The sequence below is a fragment of the Moschus berezovskii genome, chromosome 4, assembly GCF_049115385.1.
Source record: "Moschus berezovskii isolate FMDL1 chromosome 4, NW_MosBer_1.0, whole genome shotgun sequence".
Classification (NCBI taxonomy): Eukaryota; Metazoa; Chordata; class Mammalia; order Artiodactyla; family Moschidae; genus Moschus; species Moschus berezovskii.
Window position 1 is genome coordinate 17330880 of NC_142463.1, and position 23846 is coordinate 17354725.

Consider the following 23846-nt stretch of genomic DNA (forward strand, 5'->3'; position numbering starts at 1 on the left):
AGTATAAGTTCTCATTCTTCCAGACTCCTCCCTGTGCTGTCTAAATCATTGGTGTCTCACCCTCCTGTCCCTACTAAAGGCATTTATAGACTTAACCACGATGCCGGCCTCTGTGTTGCCAGCCTCCTTCAGTCTTCATAATAATCTTGCCAGGAGGCACATTAAGTATACCCATTTCAAAGATGGAGAAACTGAGTCCCAGAGTCAGCAGAGCTGGGATTAGACACCTGGTTTCTGTGACACCGGAACATACTCTATGCAACCTCCATCCCCACCTCACCGGCTGGGTGGTACCCTTTCTCACATCAAGCTCACTAACTTTTTGATGTCTCCCTGTGTCTGTCTTCCTAGTTTGGATGAAGATGCCAAGTTGCTCAGGCTCCTGGCTCTCCAGATGCTTCATCACACTGGTCTTCCTCCAGCTGCCTTTGCACATGTCAGGTGAGAGCTTCTGAGCCTCTCTCCCTGCCTGGGACACTGGGCAAAGGTGTCCAACAGAGTCAGGGACAGCACTCTGGGGAATGTGTTCTGCACCATCTGCAGCATGGCCCTCGGCCAAGAGAAGAGCGTAGCCATGGTCATAGGAGATAAACGCAGGGTAGGAAAAAAGCTTAAAGTCCCTGGTGGTTCCAGAGAAAACTCCTATGCTAGTTGAAACTTAAGAAAGCAATTTTGGAGTTTTAAAATTCTATCAATAACAAATGTTTATTGTGGACAAACTGAAAAAATACAAAACATTTTAAAGAAACCCCTAAATGGCTTGCTGCTGCTGCTGCTGCTAAGTTGCTTCAGTCGTGTCCGACTCTTAGCGACCCCATGGATTTCAGCCCACCAGGCTCCTCTGTCCATGGGATTTTCCAGGCAAGAGTACTATATATATATATATATATATATATATATACACAATATCTCTCTCTCTCTCTCTATATATATATATATATACACTATATATGTCTATACATGTATATATAGTGGAGGGATTTCTTTGAAGACTTTCTTGCATGTCTGTATCTCTGAGTGTTCATGTGTTTATGTGTATGTATTCTTCTGCCCTGGTTTATTTTTCCCCCTCCATTTACAATGCCATGAACATTGTTCACCCATGTCCTTAAGTCATTCTCTGCAGCATGATTTTTAAGGGCTGCATAGTATTTCATTGTGTGGTTATAGCATAACGCAATCATTCAGATCTCCATTTCTAGACATCTGAAAGTTTCCATTTTTTCCTTATATTATAATAAATGGTGAAATGCACATCTTAGCACATATTTGGGGAAGTGATTCTGATTGTTTTCTTAGAATGTGTTGCTGGAAGTAGAATTAATGGGTCAAAAGGGTATGACTCTTTTAAAGACTCTTGAGACATGGAGCCCTGTGGCAGAGCAGAGTGGTTTTAGAGCCAAGAAAGACTGTGGTCTTGGGTCCCAGACGGGAGGAGTCATGGACCTCTGCCAATCTCTTCTGTCTTTTCTGTTCCCCCCTTCTCTTACTACTGCCACTGTCTCTCACTAAGAGCTGAGTGCCTGATCTCATTAAATCTCCCAAGAACCCAATGGAATAGAGTTGGCAGGCCAGGCTTGGTGAACCGCAGTCTCTGGCCTGGAGTCACGCAGTGCTGAGCGAAAGACTCGCATCCAGCTTATGCTCTCCGCCGCTTGTCATAGAGCCTCTTCTGCTGTTATTTCCTTCTCCACGTTGTCTCTGCTTTCTCCTTTTTGTCCTGCCTAGATATTCAGCTTGATGCTGTAGCTCTACAGAAATTGGTTTGCCCTGGCCAATTGGGCTCAGGGCAAAGGGTTCACTGACTGCTGTTCTACCCTGGAGTGAGCATTTGAAGGGGAAGCAGGTGGGTACTCACAAGATGATAGGGGATTCCTGAGGGCGCACCTCCAGTTCTCCAAAGTCTCTGGGTAGTTTTTCCATATAGGGTAGGGTGAGATTGTGGTTTAGGTGCTGAGTGGTTTTTTGTGTGTGTGTCTTGTCTTACACCTTTTATTCTTTTTAAATTAAATTTATTTGACCATGCTGCACATGTGGGATCATAGCTCCCAAATAAAGAATTGAACCCATGTCCCCTGCATTGGAAACACAGAGTCTTGTCCACTGGACCACTAGGGAAGTCCCTAGATGCTGAGTTTTTTTAATTTGCTTTGCTTATTATTGGCTGTGCTGGGGCTTCCTTGCTGCCCATCAGCTTTCTTTAGATGTGGTGAGCAGAGGCTGCTCTCCAGTTTTGGTGCTCGGGCTTTTCATTGTGGTGGCCTCTGCTGTTGCAGAGCACAGGCTCTAGAGTACGCGGGCTTCAGTAGTTTCTGCATATTGCCTCAGTAGTTGTGGTGCATGGACTTAGTTGTCCTATGGCCTGTGGAATCTTCCTGGAACAGGGATTGAACCTGTGTCCTCTGCATTGGCAGGAGGATTTTTAACCACTGGACCACCAGGGAAGTCCAAATTGCTGAGTTTGACTCATTGTCTTCGGGGAGGGTCATTGAAACCAATCCTGAGAGATAAACATCTCACTTTAAAGTCATCCCTTGGTCATCTGGGCTTTGAGTTCCTGAGAGAAGCAGAGACCCTCACCATCTTGGCTAAAGTGTCTCCTGAGGTGACAAAGGCTGTTAGGATATGCCAGAGACACCTGTCATTCAGAGTGGGGCCCTTGGCATGGGAGAAGCTCTGAGTGGGTGGTCACAGGTGGTTTCTGTTTCAGCCGAATCTCCAGGGGGCTTCTTGCCATCAGTGGTGGCTCTTGCTGTGATCCTACCTGTCCTGGGGATTTTCATCATGGTGGGCATTTACATCATCTGGAAGCAAAGAAGGTCAAAAGGTAACTGAGTGGTAAGGGATCCCAGGCTGGCAGAAAATAGTACTGCAGACTCTCTAGGGAAAGGCTGGGAGGATGACGACACAGATCTAATAGTTATCCATAGGTTATCTGGGAGAAAACTGGTAAAGCCATACTCTCGGAGTCCACATTGCAGAGAGGATCAATAGGAAGCTCCTGGGCAGAGCTGTGAATTCTCATCTTTAGAGAAATTAGCACATAACACATCATGCCAATCTTCTAATTAATTAAGAACTCCAGTTGTATCTATTGTATGAAACCAATGGATTTGCATGCAAATGCAACCAGTAAGGTTGCATTTCATGGCTCTCAGGGTTGCAAAGGATCTTGAAAATCACACATCCAACACTCCTTCCTGCATCTGATGGTTTGAAGGCCATCTAATCCTTTCTAATGGTCACACACTCATAGTGACAGGGAGCAAAATCCTGCTCAGGTTGCCTGTGGACAGTTATGCTTCTTAGAAAAGGGCCTTCCTTAAAAAAAAAGACAAGACCCTTCCTTAAGCTGACATCTCTCTCCCTTCCAGAGAGGCTTCTCTATGAACACGCGATGGAGGTAGGTAAGTGTCCTGGGCTGGGTGGAGATGTTTCTCCGTTTTGTTCATTTCTGTGTCTCCAGGACCCACTAATCTAAATTCTGGACCTGCAGATCCCAGCATCTGCTGTCCTTGGTGGTGACAGGAGTTGGGTGGGGGATCAGCACCTGTCATTTCCACTTTCTGATGACTTTTCCTTGTAATATCTTGCCTTCTAATGTGTTTGATGATTTTTTCTGTGAACTTATGGCTTGATCCGATTCTGGGAGAGTTGTGTAGGTCTAACATAGGGGACATGTTTATTCATTCAACAAATAATTGATAATTCTCTACTAAGTGGTTCAGACTATTCCAGACGCTTGTGACACCATGGTGAGTGAGCGTGGACACAGTCTTTGCCTTCTTGGAAGCTTTGATCCAGTCAGGGAGGCACACATGAGTTTACTAGTGAGACAGATGCCACAGATGGAAGTTCTGAAGGCAGGAGAGATGGTGACTGGGTGAAACTAACCAGACTCCAGGGGTAGAAGAGGACTTTCCAAAGGAAGTGATGTTTGACCTGGAGGATGGACTGCCGTGGGGGAAGAGAGAACAGCAGAAGAGCTTGAGAAAGAGACATGGTGCCTGAATGAGGGAAAAGGTGGCAGCAGACGATGCTGCAGAGTGAGGCGGGGACCAGCATGTGAGGCCTTGGGGATCACACGAAGGTCTTCATCTTTCTCCTTGGAGCAGTGGTGAAGCTGTGAATGGGATATCCCGACCAGAACTATGCTTCCAGAAAGCTCTCTCTGGCTGCTGTGTTGAGAGGAGACCAGAGGGAGGCGACAGAATGTGAGGGCAATTTGGGCCACTCTTTCTGGCATCCTGATGAGAGGTGATGAGGGCCTGGATCAGGGAGGAGGAGGTGGAGACAGAGGAGGATATGTTCAAGAGCCCACAAACTCAGTGAGAAGCAGGGACCCTCAAGACAATGGCATAGAATCTCATTTTTTTTTTTACTTTCCTTCCTCTAGAAAATCTTCTTTCAGACCATGCAAAAGAAAAAGGTAATTATATCATAAGGGGCAGGAAGCAGATAGCATATTTTTTCTCTTTCTACATACATGCTGACAGTCACTCGTTAAACATACAATATACATGTGTGTATGTGTATATACATGCACACACTCCCCATACATATCTCCTCTGTTAGTATTATTGGACTTTGCTTTCCAGTATCAAGGGTTGGTAGCTAGGGGTGAGGGGACACCTGTGGTCAGAATTCATTGGTCCATTCATTGGCTTTTCCACCAATCACCTAAAAAGAAGATCTATATACTATGTAAAAATATATTAAAATGGTATTATGTGGGACTTCCCTCGTGGTCCAGTGCTTAAGAATCTGCACTTCCAGTGCAGGGGGCACAGATTTGATCCTTGGTTGGGGAACTAATATCCGGCAGGCTGTGTGGTACAGGTCCCATTTTTTTTTTTAAACAAGGTATTACAGGATGTATGAGAATCTCAAGGATCCATACAAACTTTGCATTGACAGATGGTGTGATAGAGTGGGAGGATCATAGGTGCTGGAGTCAGCAGCAGCTGGTTCAGATCTGCCACTTAAAGGCTTGGGTAAAGTCATTTTGCTACTCTGAGGTTTGGTTTCCTCATCTGTAATTGTGATAATAAATCCTCTTACCTGATTGTTTTCAGCATTAACAAAGACAGCTAAAAAAACCCTCCTGGTACAATTCCTGAAACCATTCTTTTATTACCATTTTGTCTTCATTAATTAAATGCTTGCTGTGGGCCAAGCTCCAGGGTAAAAGATAGAATCCTGGATTAAAAAAGCAGGTGGGACTCTGCCCTTTGAAAATCTATCTGAGAAGACAAATCATTGTCTTCTAGCTCAGAAATGGCTCCACATGCAATGATTTCGGCATCTCCTCCCTTCCCCGCTCTTATCTCCTCCGGGTTGGTTAAAGTGTGGAATGCAGCCTCAAGGATGCAATGACCATCCTGCCCTAGAAGGGAAGGGACAGTGTGGGGTAGTATGGAAACCTCCAGCTAGGAGTCAGAGACTTGAGTGTGAATCCTGCCTCCTTGGCCACTTACTAGCTGGATAATCTGGACAAATTTCCATGTTCCTCTGAGCACCAGGCCTCCAGTCTGTAAAATGGAAATAATCATTATATGCACCTCACATTGTTGAGAGGACTCAGGACCTACATCATAAGAACAGGACACAATAAGTGGAGGCTGTTGGTAGTGAGAATGATAAAATAATGTCTTATTGGGAGGCTGTATCATATTCAGCTTCACTGCCCCAATGCCAGCATCTAATGCATGCCCAGCCCTTAGCACAGGGCCTGACGGTAAACTCAGATGGATAACTTCAACTCTGTGGTGGGGCCAGTGCTGAGAGGAAACGTGGGCGGGCGACCCTTCCAGAGAAGCCGAAGGTACTCCCCCAAAGCACAGAAGCATATGCACATGTCCCAGACCTCCTGGAGTCACAGTTCTTCAGGGAGGGCTACTGTAGAGAATAATAGAACATGTCAGGAAGTGAACAGTGGGTCCTCAACTTGTATTACACTATAGATATTATGGCATAGCACAGTGTGGTGCATGTTCAGTCATGTCTTGAGTCTTTGTAACTCCATGGACTCTGGCCCACCAGGCTCATCTCTCCAAGGAATTCTCCAGGAAAGAATACTGGAGTGGGTAGCCATTCCCTTCTGCAGGGGAGTTTTCTGATCCATGGATCAAACCCAGGTCTCCTGCATCCCAGGCAGATTCTTTACCATCTGAGCCACCAGGGAAGCCCAACAGTTATAAAAGAGCAGCAAGGCATACACTCATGGACACTGGTTAAATCCATGTGGAAACATTCACACAGACAGAGGAAAGGAAACCAGACAGACAAAGGGAAGGGAAGAGGAACCAGAGTCAGGGTGGTCCAGGTCATCTGGAAAGTAGAATGGGCACCAGTGAATTTCCCCGTGTGCCCTTAGGGAGATGTGACTGGATTGGGGGCTGATGGGATCGTCATCATCCTTTCCACCAGGGGTGGGGGGGTGGCATGATGAGGCCTCCTGCTCACTCGTGCTTCTTCCTCTGTTTTCTAGGACGACTCCATAAAGCCCTCAGTAAGTTCTGCTTCTCATCTGTGCTCCAAACCTTCTGCAGACATCTTTGTTTTAGGATGAGAGTCCCAGATTCACCTCCTGGGGCAGAAGAGCGGGACAAGGGCACTTAAAGCATGTGGGTTGGGAATTTTTTGGCTTCATAAAGGCCTCGTTTTTCCCTCAAATATTCCCTGCTCCTGTTTCCTGCACAATTGTTATCTGGTCTCTAAAAAGGACATGTTTTAGCAAGAAGAGAGGTACCTCCTCCAGGTGAAGTCATCAGGAAGACACTTCTATCACTCAGGCATGACATTCGGTTAGGTGGAATCCAAGGTAGTTGGATCCTCATTCAACTGAATATATGGAGCAGTGCTTCTCTACCCTTTCATGTATGAGAACCTCGTTATAACAACTACCCCAAATCCTCAAACATGTGACGTATCTATATGATTTCACACTGAGAAAATATGCATTAGAAAATCGAATGGAAATTCAATAACAGTTTTAAATGAATCTATATTTTATTTTTCTCCCATAACGTTGCATACATTTATGTGAGATGTGTTGTATGTTCAGTCTGCAGGTCATTTTGGTTCCCATAGGAACTTGCTGACCCTCTGCATTATCGCTGGGGACCCGGGCTGGGAGTCATTGCTGTTGAAACACTGTCATGGGGGAAGGATCTGCTCTAGGAGTGTGGTTGGGGTGGGACTGGAGTATCACAGGCATGTAGAAGCCCTCATTCGGATTTGTCAAATTGTTTTCATTCTCTAGAGAAGCTCCGGAGAGAACTGAGTAAGTACCCATGCTCTTATAACTTCCATAACATCATCTTTCCTGTTGATTCTGTTTCCAATGAAAACTCATTCTGTGTTTCTTCTTTTGTAGAGTTAAAAAGAGCTGCAGCAAACTCAGGTGAGATGCACTTTCCCCATCCAGCAGCCGCCCCCATCCTTCCACCATTCCCCACCCCTCCCCTGTATCAGGAAGTCTCCATTTATTTCTCCATCACTTTAACAACGCTTTTTTTTCTGTCTTTCAGGCTGGAGAAGGGCCCGGCTGCACTTTGGTAAGGTACACCTGCCAGATGGATCCATTGGTTAGAGCCCATGACTCTGTTCCTTTAGAAGGCAGACTGCAATTTTAACAAATTTTAAGTCCAATCTGTTTATCTGTTAATCAAATTTTGAAAATCTTTTGTTTTGGGAGGATCAAATTTAGATTTAGAAAGTCTCCTTTTTTAAAAAAAACACTGATAAATATTTGGTATACTCTTCTTAAGGGTATTCTATGATTTTTGAGATTTTTCTTAAGTTCATTGGTTATTTGTATTTTTTCTCTGTGACTTGTCTGCTCCTGTCCTATTCTGGCTACTTTTCAATTTGTGGGGACTTTTTGCTATATTAACCCTTGGTCGTATTTTTCACACAGTATGTTTCTGAGCTTTTCATTTGCATATTAATGTCCTCGATGTACTTCTTTTGAAGCTTGAGTGTTTTATTTTTCTGTAGTCAAATCTACTCATCTTTTGCTGTGTAGTCTCTCCTGTGCTTTCAGGTTGAGCAGTCCTTCCTTTCCCACTGTCGGACAGCCAGTGCTGCTATCTCTATGCATCTGCCACATCCTTTCTCTGCAGATCCATTTCCTTGGTGAGTGGCGATTCTCAGAGAAGCGAGTGAGTTGGGCAGAAGCCCCAACAATGTAGACTGCAAAAAGGTTTCAGAGTTTTATTTGAAAAGATTTGCACATCTCTTCAATTTTTTTCCTAGATCACATGTCTTTGCTGCTGTTTGAATGAGACCTGTTATTTTCACCGCTTTGCTGCCCTTCCTGCGTTTTCCAAGAGGCTTATCCCCCTTCCATTCAGAAGGTTTTCGTTTAGGCAGGAACAATAGAATCCACGAGTCGGCCCATTGAGGAAACACCGGGTCACCTCTGTTGACATTCTGGGAACTCACAAACCCTTTTCACTGTCCCAGTCTGATTCATTTCCACTACTTGACTGAGTGTGCATTTTGTGGATTTAATTCTCCAAAATAAACCTGTTTTTTGACTTGGGGAAGGAAGGAGATTCATTGTCACCCTCATAATCCATAATTTTAAGGAAGTTATCTCTCTACAGTAACATTTTAAGATGATGACTATAAGCAATAATTTTAGTTAAGAAAATGAGCATCACACACTCATTAACTAGTGCATTAGCTCATCAAATCTGCACAACAGCTCTCCAACATCGGTGCTGCTAGTATTCCCACTTTACAGATGAAGGTTTAGAGATGAATAACAAGCCCAGTATCACATAACTAGTGTAAGACAGAGCTAGGGCTCCAATATGCTATCAAGCTACTGGGTCTAACATTAAAACTTGTTTATTATACGTGAGAGTCCTTTGGACCGGCAAAGACAAAGGCAGTATTTCTTAAGGATTAAGGCAGCTTCACAGACAGATGAGAAACTTTTCCCTCTTTTACTTAACCTACTAGCAGATCTAGGAGACTGGACAATATATCTTTTTTTAGTTTCAGGACATGCGGGGATGAGGGCACCACGGTTGCAGACCTCAAGATGATTATTCCCGCCACAGCTACTCAGAGGTCGCTGGGGACTTAGCTTCCTAAAACCTCACCTCTCTGTAATTCTCTGCAGTGACTGTGACCCTGGACCCAGACACAGCGCATCCCAAACTCGTCCTGTCTGAGGACCGCAAGTGTGTGAAGCTTGGAGACACAAGGCAGCCCGTGCCCAACAATCCCGAGCGATTTGACTTCGTTGTCAGCGTCCTGGGCTCCGAGTACTTCATAGCTGGCTGTCACTACTGGGAGGTGTCTGTGGCAGACAAGACCAAATGGGCCCTGGGGGTGTGTAGTGAGTCAGTGAGCAGGAAGGGGAAGGTCACCGCCTCGCCCGCCAACGGACACTGGCTCCTGCGACAGAATCAGAGTAATGAGTATGAGGCCCTCACATCCCCGCAGACCTCCTTCCGCCTGAAAGAGTCCCCGAGGTGTGTGGGGATTTTTCTGGACTATGAAGCAGGAGTCATCTCCTTCTACAATGTGACCAACCAGTCCCACATCTTTACTTTCACCCACAGTTTCTCCGGCCCCCTCCGCCCTTTCTTTGAACCTTGCCTTCATGATGGAGGGAAAAACACGGCACCTCTAATTATCTGTTCTGAACTCCAGAAGCCAGAGGAATCAACTGTCCCCAACACAGAAGAAAAAGGCCAGGCTAATGGAGATGTGGCCCCGCAGGTGGACCCCTTCTTGCTCCCTGCTCAGGCATCAGAGCTCGTCCCACTCAGAGATATGATCCTGTCCTGGTCCTCTGACCTTGGCCCAGCCCTTCAGGGGCTCAAGGTTCCTTCTTTTTAGGGGTGGGCCTCATCACCTGATTCTCAGACTCTCTAGCCCAGTGCCCTGGATTTCAGTCTCCTGGTCCAGTGATTCTGGACCATCTCCTCTCCTTTCCCCCAACCCAGACCCCTTTATGGTTTCTCTTGTACCACCTTTCTCCCAGGTCTCAGTTTTAGAATTTCTGGGAACTTGAAGTTTCCATTGCCCTGGAAGAATTCTTGAAAACCAAATGAACAATCATATTAGGTTTAGGTGATGGTGTGGAATGTGTGTCACTGAGATACAGGGACTCTCTACTCAAGGGGCTTCTTACAAGCCTTCATCCTGCCTCATCCTGCACTCAGGCTTGTAGTTATGAAGTTAGGATGCCCAGTCCTGACTTATTTATCACATCAAGAATTGCTTTTCTCCTTTTCTCAGTTCAGGCCTCTAACCCCCAAGGACAGCTTTTTAAAAGTAAACTTTTTTTGGATCACATACTCTTCCTTCTTTCTTCTGGAATATAGAGCAGAGGGCCAGAGGGATTTAAAAAAGAAAGTCACTGTTTTATATGTCCTTGATGCTATCTACAACATAGTTTGGTGAAATGCAGAACAAATATGTGGGTGTGTTAAGTCACTCAGTTGTGTCGGACTCTTTGCGACCCTAAAGACTGCAGTCCACCAGACTCCTCTGTCCATGGGGATTCTCCGGGCAAGAATACTGGAGTGGGTTGCCATGACCTCCTCCAGGAAATCTTCCCAACCCAGAGATGAAACCTAGGTCACCTGCACTGCAGGCAGATTCTTTATCATTTGAGCCAGAGAATGTTTTCAAAGCTAACTTGGTGATAACCAGGTATGAGGACTTTAAACGTGGTAGCCGTAATCTTAATTTTAAAAAACCTAAGGATCACCATCAGGAAGATAGGAAGCAAGGCTTCATACAGAGTAGCTGTGTGTGGCCTTGAATAGGCAGCTGTGGGTGAGGCTGTGTGTTACACTGATCCTTTTGAATCCCCTCTGAGATTCAGAGAGGAATTTTTTGTTTGCTTTTGTACAGTCCTTAAATAAAAGCTTGGTATTTGTCATTTGGCATGCTCTTATTTTCATTGGGAATGAGAAGTTGTGGGGAAAGGCTTTGGGCTGATAAGCAAAAGGCACATTACAGGACTGCTTTTGAAGAGCCTTGATTTCACCCATGTGAGTTTAACCACAGTTAAAAATAAAGCCACAGTTTTATTTCTGAGTCTGCCTTCTCAGTATTTCATTTATATCCATTTATAAAGTTGTAGGGTATGCGGGAAATTTATATTTCACTCATCCATATTTAGTTTCAAACATACTTTTGTGACTATCCCAGTCTTAAAACTGATTCACATTGTTCACACTGGTTGCACCCAAGAAAACTTACCAACAGGAAAGAGAACTGACATTTGTGGTGGCAGAAGTATTACATATGTTAACTCATTTAATTCTTACAGTAATTCAGCCAGGGATTTTATAGGGGAAGGAAATAATGCAAGGTGGTAGAACTGGGATTATAAATCTGTCTCTGAAGACAATACTCTTTTTTCTCTTTGCACTGAAATACCTTGAAGATGTGAGAGGCTTGTAAATTTTAACCTATATATTTGATTAGATTTTTAAAAAATTAAACCTGAAAGAAAAAAATCTTAATCCTGGATAGTGGTCTTGTTGTGTCTGAATTGATGAACAAAAGTCAAGTTTAACTAAGAAGCACTCAGAAAAATCCCTGTGCAGGGACTTTGGGAAACTGGAGGTGGTTCCTTGGCCAGGGAATGTTTAGTTTATCCGACAAAGGTATTGGATTAGTTGCTCTTTCAACTTTTCAGGGGGAGGCATAAATTAGGAGTACGGAATTAACAGATATAAACTAGTATCCATAAAATAGATAAGCAAGATGCATTTACTGCACAGGCAATTACACACAATATCTTGAAATAACCTATCATGGAATATAATCCGTAAACAACAACTACCCTTATCACTATGCTATACACCTGAAACTAACAATATTGTAAATCAACTATACTTCATCATAAATAAATAGACTCCCTTCCAGTTCCCAAATCCTTTGACTTTAAATTATAAACCTCCAGTGGGGTGCGGGATTCTGGATTCGGGGGATGTCTACAGGACCGCCAAGGGTGGCAAATTTCAGTTCAGTTCAGCCGCTCAGTCGTGTCCGACTCTCCGCGACCCCATGAATTACAGCACGCCAGGCCTCCCTGTCCATCACCAACTCCCGGAGTACACTCAAACTCATGTCCACAGAGTCGGTGATGCCATCCAGCCATCTCATTCTCCGTCGTCCCCTTCTCCTAGAGTGAAGAAATTCTGAATTCGTGACCCCTAGGAGATCATCAGCAGCAGCAGCAGGAGATCATGTAGGTTAGCGCTACATAGTCTACTACTTCCCACACTGGTGTCCCGCACTTTGGGCTTTTAACGCCGGAGCGCAGCAGGAAGCCCTCGACCTTAGAGGGAATCCAGTCTCCACCACTAAATTCTAAACTTCTCAAATTTCTTCTCCGAGCCTATTATCTTCCACAGGACTACAACTCCCAGCAGGCCACGCCAGGGATTCTTGCGTTGTGGCAGCCAGTATAGCCAGTAGAAAGACAGGGACTCCTCAGGACCCAATCCTGAAGAGGGAGGGCGGATCCTTCCCGGGTTCCGGTTCCGGCTCCGCCCCCCGGCTCAGCGAGGCGGTGCTGTTCCTGACCGCGAGACGCTGGAGCTAGGTGGGTTGGGGTCGGGTCCGAGGTCGCGGTGGGGAGGTGCTAGTGGCCTCGTGGGGAGCTCTCAGCTTAGTCCCTTTCCTCTCACCGGGCAGCTGGGGCTGTGGCTTTGCTCCGCGGACCCACTGGGGAACAAACGGGCCCCTATGGTCCCTCGTCCCAACTCCTGGCCCCTTCCCCCAGCCTCCGCGGCCGGCGTCTGGCTCCAAGCCCCTGCCTTCCCGCCCTTCTGTTGGCCTTTGAGTACCCAGTCCCACTGCCACTGACCATATCTTTGGGGTCAGCTTCTCCTTCTCTCCACCGCTCCGGCCCCACGCCCGCCCGCAGCTCTGAACTTAGCTCCTCTAGAACGCTCGAACCTCGGACTCCGCCTGGCTGCATACAACCCAGCCTCTTGGGTCGGGTTCCCACCCTGACCTGTCTCCTCGGACTCTCTGACTCTTTTGGTCTTCTTCTCTCTCTGACTCCTAATGCACGCCCCCGCCCGCCCCCCGTTCAGTTCGCAGTTTTTTTCTTTCCTTCCTCCCTCCAAGTCTCGACTTGACGCTAAAGGCTCCTCAGACCACTTTCCAGCTTGGTCCCTTCCCTCTAACCCAGGCCCTTGGCCTTCAGCATCTCTGATCACCAGCCCCATCTCCTTGGCTCATGCTTGTTAGATCTGGCTCCTTTTCCACCCTCTTAGTCCCTTCCACCTGTGGTCCTCCTTGTACCTCTGAAACTCCTGGGAAGACAAGCCCCATGAGTCCCTTTCTCCTCAAATCTCTGAAATGTGATATGGAAATGCTTTTTTAACCTGGCACTGCCTTCTTAGCAGATGGTGGGTTCCCCATCTCTGTCCGTTCCAGTCTTGCTCATCCATCCTACAAGTCCTGACTCAAAGACTACCTTTTCCATGAAGCTGCTTATCCCTAACTCTTCAGGGAGATATGCCTGTGTCATCAGAACTCCCATGGGACTGTATTTATTATTGGTGTAGCGCTTAAAAGCACTGGCTTTGGAGCGATGGGCATGGCTCCTAGTTCTGCCACTAATTTGCTGTGTGCCCTTGGGCAAAGTACGAGTTTCCTGCTTCTCCTGGAACTTAACCTTCACATGTATGACAGTTTCTGGAGTTAGTGGCCCATGACGCTGCATTGTACCATAAAGTCTTTTAGGGTGGTGACTGTAGTCTTAAATCTTCTTATTCAACCCAGCATTCAGCTCTGGGAAGAGTCAGAGCTTGGTATATTGTGGATTCTCAGTATAGTAGGATTGATCGTGAGTGGAGGCCGTGTAGCTCATTGCATAGAGAGATATTGGAGCCCCAGGTGGGATGGGCAGGAGTAGGAGGTAAATTAAGATCATATCCATTCACTCACACTTGAGCACCAGGCCTTGTGCTGGAGACATTACCAAAATGACCAGTCCTGCCCACAAATTGCTTATAAACTAATAGTGGGTACAGACATGTAAACAGTTAATTGCAGAACATCGTAAAAGCCAGTACAAGATTCTGTGAGTGCATCAAGGGGGAAGTGGGCAGGAATTAAGAGATTGCTAAGGAATCGTGGGTGAGAATAGACACAGGTAAGCATGAAATGGGTTGTGGAGACAGGCCTGATTTTCATTCAGTTTATTCAGCAAATGTTTATTAAGGATCTACTATGTCTGACTGCCACTGCTCTAGGAGCTCGGTTTACATTAATGAATAAAGCAAAGGACCCGGCCCTAATGGGACTTATGTTTTGCAGGGGGAGGTCTATACTAAATAATTGACATAAAGAACAGATCATTAGAAGGTGAGAAATGCTATGGGGTGAGGGGGAACTGAATGTGGGGGAAGGGGTTATAATTTTTATTTTTAACTTTTTGTTTTGGAGGGGTTATAATTTTTAAAGGGTTGGTCAGAAGATAGTGACTAAGTATCAAGGAATAGTTTCTGATTTTTTTTTTTTTGCAGTTTTGAAAGTGAAGTAGCCTTTTTTTTTTTTTTTTTAACATTACTTACCTAGATTCTTGAAAAAAAAAAAACACTCTTAACAGAGATTGGTAGATTATAGTTTGCTTTCTTTTGTTTGAAATAAAGTTTTGTTAGGATACAGCCACACCCAATCATTTACGGATTTTCTGTGATGGCTTTTATGATACAATGGCAGAGTTGAGTTGCAACAGAAATCCTGTGGCCCCAAATATTTACTAAATATATACTCCCTGGTCCTTTACAGAAAAAGTTTACTGATCACCTCCCCCATCCCACTCCTTAAAGGTTTAATGTACTGTCCATATTTCACATTTTAGATTATATACACTGTACTGTTTTTTAATTGGATTTTTTCCTTTCCTAACAAGATCATGTAAGGAATCTTTTTCGTTCTTGCCTTCGTTACAGGGCTAGCATATAGTGTCTTCAGCAGTTAATCGCAGCTGTCATGTACTGAATGACTAGTACATGCCACACCTTACACTGAGCATATGATAGGCATTTCCTCTAACAGTCCTGCTGTGTCAGTTGGTATCACAATTCTAGTGGTACAGGAGTTGAGGCTCAGAGTGGTTGAGTAATTTGCAGAGTTGTAAAGACAGTATCTGTCACCATTGGGGTCCAGCCCTAAATGTAGTTGGTGTCCCCTCCGTTCGTCTTTGTTGCTCTTTTGCACAGAGGATGAAGAATTACCAGTCTCTCATTCACTGTCATCGGTGTCCCGTCATAGCCTGGGCTTTCCTCCCTGATCCCCTGTTCCCGTCACTCTGCAGTATTTCCACCAGTCCACTCTGCCTTTGGAAATGCCATTATTTCCTCAAGGTTCAGAGGAAATACCACTCTCCTCTCGTCAGTACTCTCTGCCCCTCATTTGCCGTCCTTGTCTGTAGGAACTCAAAAGGAGTCTGTGCAGCTTAGCAAGCATCTACTGATGTATGCACAAATAGGCCCTGTGCTGGCCACTGTGTGTGTGTGTGTTGAGGGCAGAGAGGGGAGTGTGTGCCTGTGAGACTGTGGTGTGTGAGTATAGCTGGGTATGTGTATGGTGTGTTGTTGTGTAGCCACGTATGTGGTTCTGTATGGGAGGGCTGTGTATGGTGTGTGTGATTGTTACATGTGTGACTGTGTACATGTGATTGCATGATATGCACGTGTGTTGTAAGAGTGACTGTGGTTGGTGAGTATGAGTGTCTGTGTTTGGTGACTGTGACTGTGTGTTTGGTGAGTGTGACTGTGTGTGTGGTGTGAGACTGTGTGTGTAGGCACCGCTCTGTGGGGGGTGTGAGTGGAAGCAGGTGCTGCCCAGGCAGAACAGACACAGTCCAGGCTCTACAGTGGATCTTGGAGGACCCAGATGTTACTGTTTATTTGTTAGACTGGTGAGATGTGGGGAAGGGAAGGGTGGCAGAACACTTAAGAGGATTCAGAGCTGGGCCATGTAAGGGAGTAGGAGAGCCTCAGGAATTAGAGGTTCTGTTATTTTCAGTTTGAAAGCAGGCAGATAGAGGGATACTTGTGAGGAAGGTTTTTCCAGAAAAGGTTAAACAGGATGGGAATTTCAGTTAACTTAGACATTTAGGCAGAAAAATCAAACTTCCCCCCTAATGGAAGGTCCTGTACTTACAGGTGAATGAAGAGTCTAGACTGTCATGGTTTAGTGTGGCAGTAAGATAAGTGACATTATGCAGATTTCACAAATAACATCTTTTGGGGTTGGACCAAGCTGGGGGCCTTCCTTTTGCTGTGGTGGGTAACTTTATGTATCTGTGGAGGTTTGCATTCTTCCAGGTATTCCAGTTAATGGAATGAAATGGTTCTTTCTATAGGGATCCTGTACTGGGACAGAATCAACCCAGGAGAGAAGATTCGCTGGGGGCTGGCCTGACCCATGGAATAAAGGTGTTGGCCATTTGTGTTCATTGTCAGGGTTCAGAGATGGGCAGTGAGAAGGAGCAGAGCCCAGAACAGCACCTGCCGGAGGAAGGGGAACGGGGTAATAAGCCATGGAGAGTGGGTGACTCCAAGGTGCTGGATGGGGAAAAAGAGCCTGGGCAAGCATGCCCGTCAGAGGGGCCACAAGGGCCCCGTCCAGAAGAGCCAGCGCAGGAAGTTGCTGTCTCTGCTGCACAGCCGGAGGACCTCTCTGCTCGTCGGAGGCCCGAGGTGGATGAGAAGCCCTTTGTATGTGTCCAGTGTGGCAAAACCTTCAACAACACCTCCAACCTGAGGACACACCAGCGCATCCACACGGGCGAGAAGCCTTACCAGTGTTCCGAGTGTGGCAAGAGCTTCTCCAGAAGCTCCAACCGGATCCGGCACGAGCGCATCCACCTGGAGGAGAAGCACTACAAGTGCCCCAACTGCGAGCAGAGCTTCCGGCGGCACGCGGACCTCACCACACACCAGCAGGACCACCTGGGCCGGCGGCCCTTCCGCTGCGACCTCTGCGGCAAGAGCTTCGGCCAGAGCTCGGCGCTGGCCGTGCACTACCGGACCCACCTGGAACCCGCGCCCTACATCTGCTGCGAGTGCGGGAAGAGCTTCAGCAACAGCTCCAGCTTCGGCGTGCACCACCGCACCCACACGGGCGAGCGGCCGTACGAGTGCACCGAGTGCGGGCGGACCTTCAGCGACATCTCCAACTTCGGGGCGCACCAGCGGACCCACAGGGGCGAGAAGCCCTACCGGTGCACCGTGTGCGGGAAGCACTTCTCCCGCAGCTCCAATCTCATCCGCCACCAGAAGACACACCGGGGAGAGCAGGCCGGGAAAGAGGCCAGCTGAAGAGGGCGAGGGAGAGGACAGAGCACGGGGCCCCAGCCTAGCGTAGAGAGATCGTTAGGATCCGCTGCTGCCCCCTTGACCTCAAGCGCTTCTCCCACTTTGGAGAATGGTTTTCTGTTGCCTCTGAAGCCAGGATCTCCAGGAAGTCAGAGAAGGGACTCTGAGTAAAAATCTTTACATTTTTCCAGGCCAGTTTCCTGTGGTAGATAGAGGACTCTATCTTAGTTTCATCTCCTTGGGGTGAAAGAGAAATAGGGTAGGCTTAGTACTTGCTCCTATCATTAGGGTGACCGTCCCTTGGCCTTTAAGGAAGTACCTGTGAGATAAGCATCGTTGTCTGGAGGGCCTCTGTATTGTGCATGGACTGCTTGAGCTTAGGGCGCCCTGCAGGGGTGCACGAATTGCACCCACCGTGCCTCAGCTGGACAGGGAGGAAGGGGCTTCCCAGGCCTGGAGAAGAGGTCTGAGGTCCTACTTTAGGAATGAAAGGGAAACCCTCAAGGAGCTATGATCCAGGGACCTTCACTTTCCCTCATGTTTGTGACATCCTAATCCCTAGGATTAGCAGTAAAACCCTCTAATGAAAAGGATCTGTGTACTTATTTGGGGGCATCAGAGAGGGGGAGAGATGGTCACACTGCCACCACTCTGGAAGGGAGTTGAACTTCAAGACAGAATGGGTGACTGCTCTGAAAAGCAAAGGGAAGCAGCTGACTGAGGTCTGTGAGGAGGACGGGGAGGGAGAAGGAAGTAATACTAATTGAGCATCTGCTGTGTGCCCTCGATCCTACAGATCCCATTCCCGTTCTTTATTTAGTTGTTGCAGCAGCTTGCAAGGGAGTATGTTGAGGAGACAAGGGAGGAAAGGTGAAATTGCTTGCTGTGAAGGCACATTATGGGTGTGTTGGTAGAGCCAGGGTTCAGACCTGGGTCTCCCTTGTTTCTGAGCTGATGCTCTTTCACTCCATTCACCTTGTTGGCTTCTTGTTGGCTCCCACTTAGGGAGCTGGCCTGGGACCAAGTGATTCCCTGGAAGCGGGAGCTAGCACGTGGCCTCTTGAGACAGTCCTGGACCCTTTGCTCTGTGGAACGTCAGTGCCAAGCATGAGAACCTTTTCACTTTAGATTGATAATTGATTGACACTATTCTGTGCCTAGGAAATACGACAGTAACTTGGAATAGGGGCTGAGGGGTGGGACGAGATGAACCTAGAGAGAGTCTTTGCCCTTAGCAGCAGCAGTTTAGTGCCTAAGGTTGGGACAGCTTGGTAGAGGTAAGGCCTGGCTCCATGTGGCAAGTTTTCAGTGTTTCCTGCATTAAAGTTTATAGAGTTCACCCAGGTTCCCTCCAGCAAATACAAAAGACCCCCCTCTCTGGCCACTCTGGGGTTCTGTTCTTCCAGAGTGAGGGGCCCTCTTCATCTGTCACCAGCTGGCAGAATGTGACTGGCCCAGCTGATGACCTGACCTGCTACAACGGGATCCTGCCATCCATCCAGGAAGGGATGTGCCTTTACTTTTTCTAACCATAAAACATGACTTGCAAACAATTTCCTGATATTTGTAGGGTCCTTTTCAGCTTACAAAGCACTTTTATTTCATATACATTTTCCTGCTCCTTGAAAATCTTCATACAAAGTATTTTAAACATATAGTCACCCAACTTGTACATATAACTTGCTCCCTAATAATAGAAGTTGCCAGGGACTTCCTGGCTGTACAGTGCTTTAAGACTGCTTCCACTGCAGGGGCTGTGGGTTTGATCCTGGCCGGAGTGCTAAAATCTCACATGCCACGTGGCCAAAAATAAAACTTAGAAGTTGCCATCTAACACCTACCGAGCCAGTTATTTCTGATTTGCATGACTAGTCTGCAAAGTAGCAGCATCCCCATTTTGAAGATAAGGAGATTCTGAGGGGTTAAATGACCTGACTTAATGGATGAGCTGGGATTCCAGTTAGGCCAGCTCTTCATTTTTGAGGTCTGCTGGTGTTCTCTCAGTCTGGGGAGCTTGGTAACATTAACCTTCCAGACCCAGAGACTTGGTGACAACTGCTGTGACTTGAGTCTTGCCAGTAAGACCTAGGACCTGCTTTGAGCTTGCTGGCCCATCTCATTTACCCTTTTCTGACCAATTGCATAGGCTGTGTTTTTGGTGTTGGTCAAAAACTAGGCTACTGAGTTCTGATTAGTCCACATATTCACTGATTTATTTTTTTGTTAACTTCCTTTTCTTCTTCATTCCTTTTTCCTCTTCCCTTCTCCCTTTCCCTTCCCCTTCTTTCCTCCCTCCCCACTCTGTTCCTCTCTCTTCCTCCTAGTTACTAGGAATACTGACAGTGAAGGTATGGCTTCTGTATTCTCTAGTGGGTGGCTGCCAGGTTTCAACAGCAGGCAAAGCTGGAAGGGTTGGGCTCCCATCAACTCCTGGCACTTGATCCTGGTGCGGTGACCACCCACAGCCTCCCTGCCCCTGGACTGAATTCACATGAAGCCCTTTCCCCTCCCATCAGCCTGCATTCAATTCAGTTCCATCCGCCAACACTTATGAAGCAGCTATTACGCGTCAGGAAGCAGGGAATTTTCCCTGCCTCACCTAAGGGAGTTCTAACTGGATGCCTGAGAGGGTCCGGAGTAGGGAAGGGATGTTGTGGGTAGGTGTGGAGAAGCATGAGCATGCATAGCCTATGTACAGGCCCTCTCTGTCTTCCTTGAGCACTGGAGGACCTTGACCCCTGAACTCTATGATAGGAGAGATCTAAGGGACACAACACAGCCATAGACAGAGCTCCTGGGTCCCGACTTCTGTTGGGATAGGCAGCCACCCCTGGTCTCTTCATGCTCTGAAAGTTCTGGGTTCCTTCGGCTATGATATCCCAGATGAAAGCAGAGACCCACACGTACCTTTACCTGCAGGTTTTGCCACCTGCCATCCAGCACTCCTTGGAATCAAGCCACTTTCCCAGTCTCTAGTCCACAGAGACATCAGCCCATTACGATTTGGGTAACAGTACTTTCCCATTCAGTTTCACAACACCATAGTGCAGGCAAATTACAGGATTGCTTTTGATGGAGCCTAGAAGATAGGCCTGGAACCAGTCCTACACAGGTTTGGGTATTGGGAAACAGTGATTATAACAGCGTTTACTATTGATGCTAATTTTAAGTCTTCATAATTCTGCAGGGTAATTGTTTCCATTTTGCCGATGAAGAAATTGAGGTTCAGTTAAGATTAGGTAATTTGCCCATTTAAGGTCATGTGGCCACTAGGTGGCTCACCTGGGATTTTAACCAACCCAGGCCTTCTTAATGACTCCATGGTAATTAAGCCTCGCTCCCTGGACCCCGCTCCCTGTCAGGTCCCACTACTTAGAGCGGTCCTATCCCAGAGGGATGTTCTTTCACATCTCTTATCATGGTTATTTTGCTTGGCCTAAGAATCGATGTTCCTGGAGAAGATGGGGTGTCCTGAGCCAAGGCCAGGCTGCGGAGGGTAAGGTCTGAACAAGAACAGGGATCAGCTGAAGTCCTGTGAGGCTCCTCCTCATTCTCCCTCCCCCATAGGGTGTCTTCTGGGCAGTACAACATCTTGCTCTAGTCCCCAGGGTGATTTGGGACCCTGGGACAACCAGGGCTTGCTCTTCCTCTTCATCGGACACTGAGAAGCTGCAGGAGTTTCTTTTCCCCTGCTCTGGGACACTGCCCCGGGCCTCAGCTTACTGCCCTGAGGCTCCCACCCTGGGTTTAATTTTCACCAACCCTAATGTGAGACACCAGACCAGGGTACAGCCTGCAGAGCTCCTTCACCTGCAGTAGCAGGCCAGTGATGGGAGAGGGAGGAGCCTCCAGGAAGAGGTGAAAAATAACTACCACTTTACCCTTGAGAGTTCTTGCCTGAGACCCACGTCACAAAAGACAGATGAACAGGAGAAAAGTTTATTCGTGTGTATATCTTACAAACCTGAGAGACGCCCAGGGAAAATGAGTGAACTCACCTAGGTGGTCTAACGTGTTGTGTCCAATTCTACCACCCCATGTAGCCCACCAGGCTCCTGTGTCTGTGGGATTTCCCAGGCAAGAATACTGGAGTGGGTTGTCATTTCCTCCTCCAGGGTATCTTCCCGACCCAGGGATCGAATTCACATCTCCTGCTTTCTTTACCACTGAGCCACCTGGGAAGCCCTATGTGGCCTAAAGCAGCAGTTTAAATACCATCTTTAGCCAAAGACTAAATAAAGGTGAGGGTGAGGAAGCCAGTTATGGGAGGTTGCCGGGAAGAGCAGGGTAAACAAGGGTAAGGTTTGTTATGCAGATTAGGTCTCTGCCTTTCCCATCAGTAAGATTCTCTTACTATTTAGTGTTTTTTCCTAGTGCAGCAAGGGAGACGCCCTCACAAATAGAGATTTCCTTTATAAGTCTAAATTTCCCTTTCAAAAGAAGTAATTCCTACTCTTTTTCTGAGTCCTTCTGACTGTGGGAGACTGGCACTTAAACCCAGACTTCCAAGGCAGGATGATAGGTGTCATTTACAATTGTGCCCAGGGGTCTGTGGGAGCAGCCCCAGGGAGGGCCCTAACCTGGCCTGTACTGGCCATTGGCCCCCAGGAGTGAACAGGACAATCCTTCCTGCTAGGAACTCAGAGGAAGGGAAACTCCCTGACACGGTGCCGAGGGAACACAGGATGCCTAAACTCTTCACAGGAGAGGAGAAGGCTGAGAGGATTGAATCTGGTCTTGGAGAAAAGAGTGTGTACTAGTTAAAGAAGAGGAAGGCTACTTCCGATGGAAGGGAAGCTTTAGTGTTTCAGGGAACAGTGAAACGTTAGAGGTAGTGAAGATGGTCCTGGGTGAGGAGACGAGGTTGGTAAGGTAGTGGGGACTGGGTCCTGACGGGTGGTGGATGCCAGGATAAAGGATTTCAGGTTGTGGGCAGTAGAGAATTTTAAAGCCAAGAGATTGCATGGTCACATTCATGCCTGAGGTTTCTGTGGTCTGTGCAGTCCTCTGTGTCAACAAAAAATTAACCAGGCGATCTAAGAAAGAAATGGAAAAGTTTATTTGAGCCATCCTGAGGACTATGACTCAGGAACAGCCTCTCAGAAAGCTCCGAGAACTGCTCTACCCATTAGAGGTCAAAGCAAAGTTATATACATTTTTGAGACAGAGGGTTGTACATGAAGTGTTACTGACCGTTCAGACCAGTGTGTACAAAGCAAGATCTGTGTGTACCAAGGGGCCATGGGTCATCATGGCCCCTTCCAAGATGAAGAAGGAAAGTTATCTCTCAAGGAGTTATAACCCTTGATAAGATTAAGAAGAAATGTTATCTCCAATGAAGTCTGGTCAGCGCAGGTGCCTAACATACAGTAAAGGGGAGGGAGGAGGAGAAACTAAACATTTTATTTAACATATCCTTGTCTCACTATAAAATATAAATCTTACTTCATCACTTGTTTTGTCCCCATTTGCTTTATCACAAAACTAAGCACCTGCGTGAGTTCCCTGGGAAGTTCTGACATATCAGGCATTTGTACAGCTAGAATCCCTTCGAGAGACTGGGAATCTTGGGGAGGGGTCTCATCAGGGAGTGGGACTAACTTGCTCTTCGTTCCTCCCATCACTGTCCTTACTCCTCTCTCAGATTGCTGTGGAAACTCCAGGTCGTTTTACTCTATTATCAAAAAGCTGCTCAGCTCTCCTCAGCTTCTGATAATAATTTGTATATGCAAACATATCAAGGGGCTCAGCAGAACAGCCTCACCACTTAACAGTGGTACAAATCAGTTGCTCAGTTGTGTCCAACTCTTGGTGACAGTGGTACAGTTCAGTTCAGTCGCTCAGTTGTGTCCGACTCTGCGACCCCATGAATCACAGCACGCCAGGCCTCCCTGTCCATCACCAACTCCCGGAGTTCACTCAAGTCCATCGAGTCGGTGATGCCATCCAGCCATCTCATTCTCTGTCGTCTCCTCCTCCTGCCCCCAATCCCTCCCAGCATCAGAGTCTTTTCCAGTGAGTCAACTCTTCGCATGAGGTGGCCAAAGTATTGGAGTTTCAGCTTCAGCATCAGTCCTTCCAATGAACACCCAGGACTGATCTTTAGGATGGACTGGTTGGATCTACACCCATCCCCAAAAAGCAGTTGTAAAAAAAAAAATCCAAACAACAAATATCCTGGAAGATTTGCAAAGCATGTGAACATATTAAAGGTTCAAGATAGTCATGTGAGCACCAGTGGTTGTTTCCACTTCTTTTTGAGACCCCCAATAAAAGGACAGAATGGGAATATAAACACCCAACAGCAAAGAGAATGGCAGGGAGATGGGGTGGCAGGTGAAGCGATGTCAACACATTTCTAGAAGTGGATGACAATGCATTTGTGGTTCAGCAGAGTGGAGGAAGCCATAGTCCAGAAGGTAGGTGATGGACGTGACAGCCAGTCTTCCTGGCAAGATCCCACAGAGGCTCTGAGTTCATAGCCAGCAAGTACCGAGGACAGACATGAAAAGTGGACCT

The 23846-nt window shown here is 46.9% G+C and overlaps 2 protein-coding genes and 1 long non-coding RNA gene across 4 annotated transcripts in view; 2 read left to right on the forward strand and 1 right to left on the reverse strand.

The window, feature by feature from the left end:
• The first annotated feature begins 356 nt into the window (after positions 1–356).
• ERMAP (erythroblast membrane associated protein (Scianna blood group)) lies at positions 357–9993 on the forward strand. The gene is made up of 9 exons (XM_088834822.1): positions 357–441; positions 2711–2827; positions 3375–3407; positions 4397–4429; positions 6491–6511; positions 7265–7285; positions 7379–7405; positions 7533–7559; positions 9137–9993. Exons 1-9 carry the CDS (start codon positions 357–359, stop codon positions 9859–9861), a joined length of 1089 nt encoding a protein of 362 aa, XP_088690948.1. The 3' UTR covers positions 9862–9993.
• Positions 9994–12527: 2534 nt separating this feature from the next.
• ZNF691 (zinc finger protein 691) lies at positions 12528–23558 on the forward strand. 2 transcript variants are annotated; one of them, XM_055402258.2, is made up of 2 exons: positions 12528–12589; positions 16373–23558. In XM_055402258.2, exon 2 carries the CDS (start codon positions 16482–16484, stop codon positions 17328–17330), a length of 849 nt encoding a protein of 282 aa, XP_055258233.2. In that variant the 5' UTR covers positions 12528–12589; positions 16373–16481; the 3' UTR covers positions 17331–23558. The 2 variants fall into 2 exon arrangements, with proteins under 2 accessions (XP_055258233.2, XP_088691328.1); XM_088835202.1 differs by lacking the exon at positions 12528–12589 and adding an exon at positions 12696–14364.
• The window catches only part of LOC129540829 (uncharacterized), a 39660-nt gene continuing 39371 nt past the window's right edge, over positions 23558–23846 (reverse strand). The window contains exon 4 of the long non-coding RNA XR_016037168.1: positions 23558–23844. This is a non-coding gene — a long non-coding RNA (uncharacterized LOC129540829). The remainder of the gene's footprint in view (positions 23845–23846) is intronic.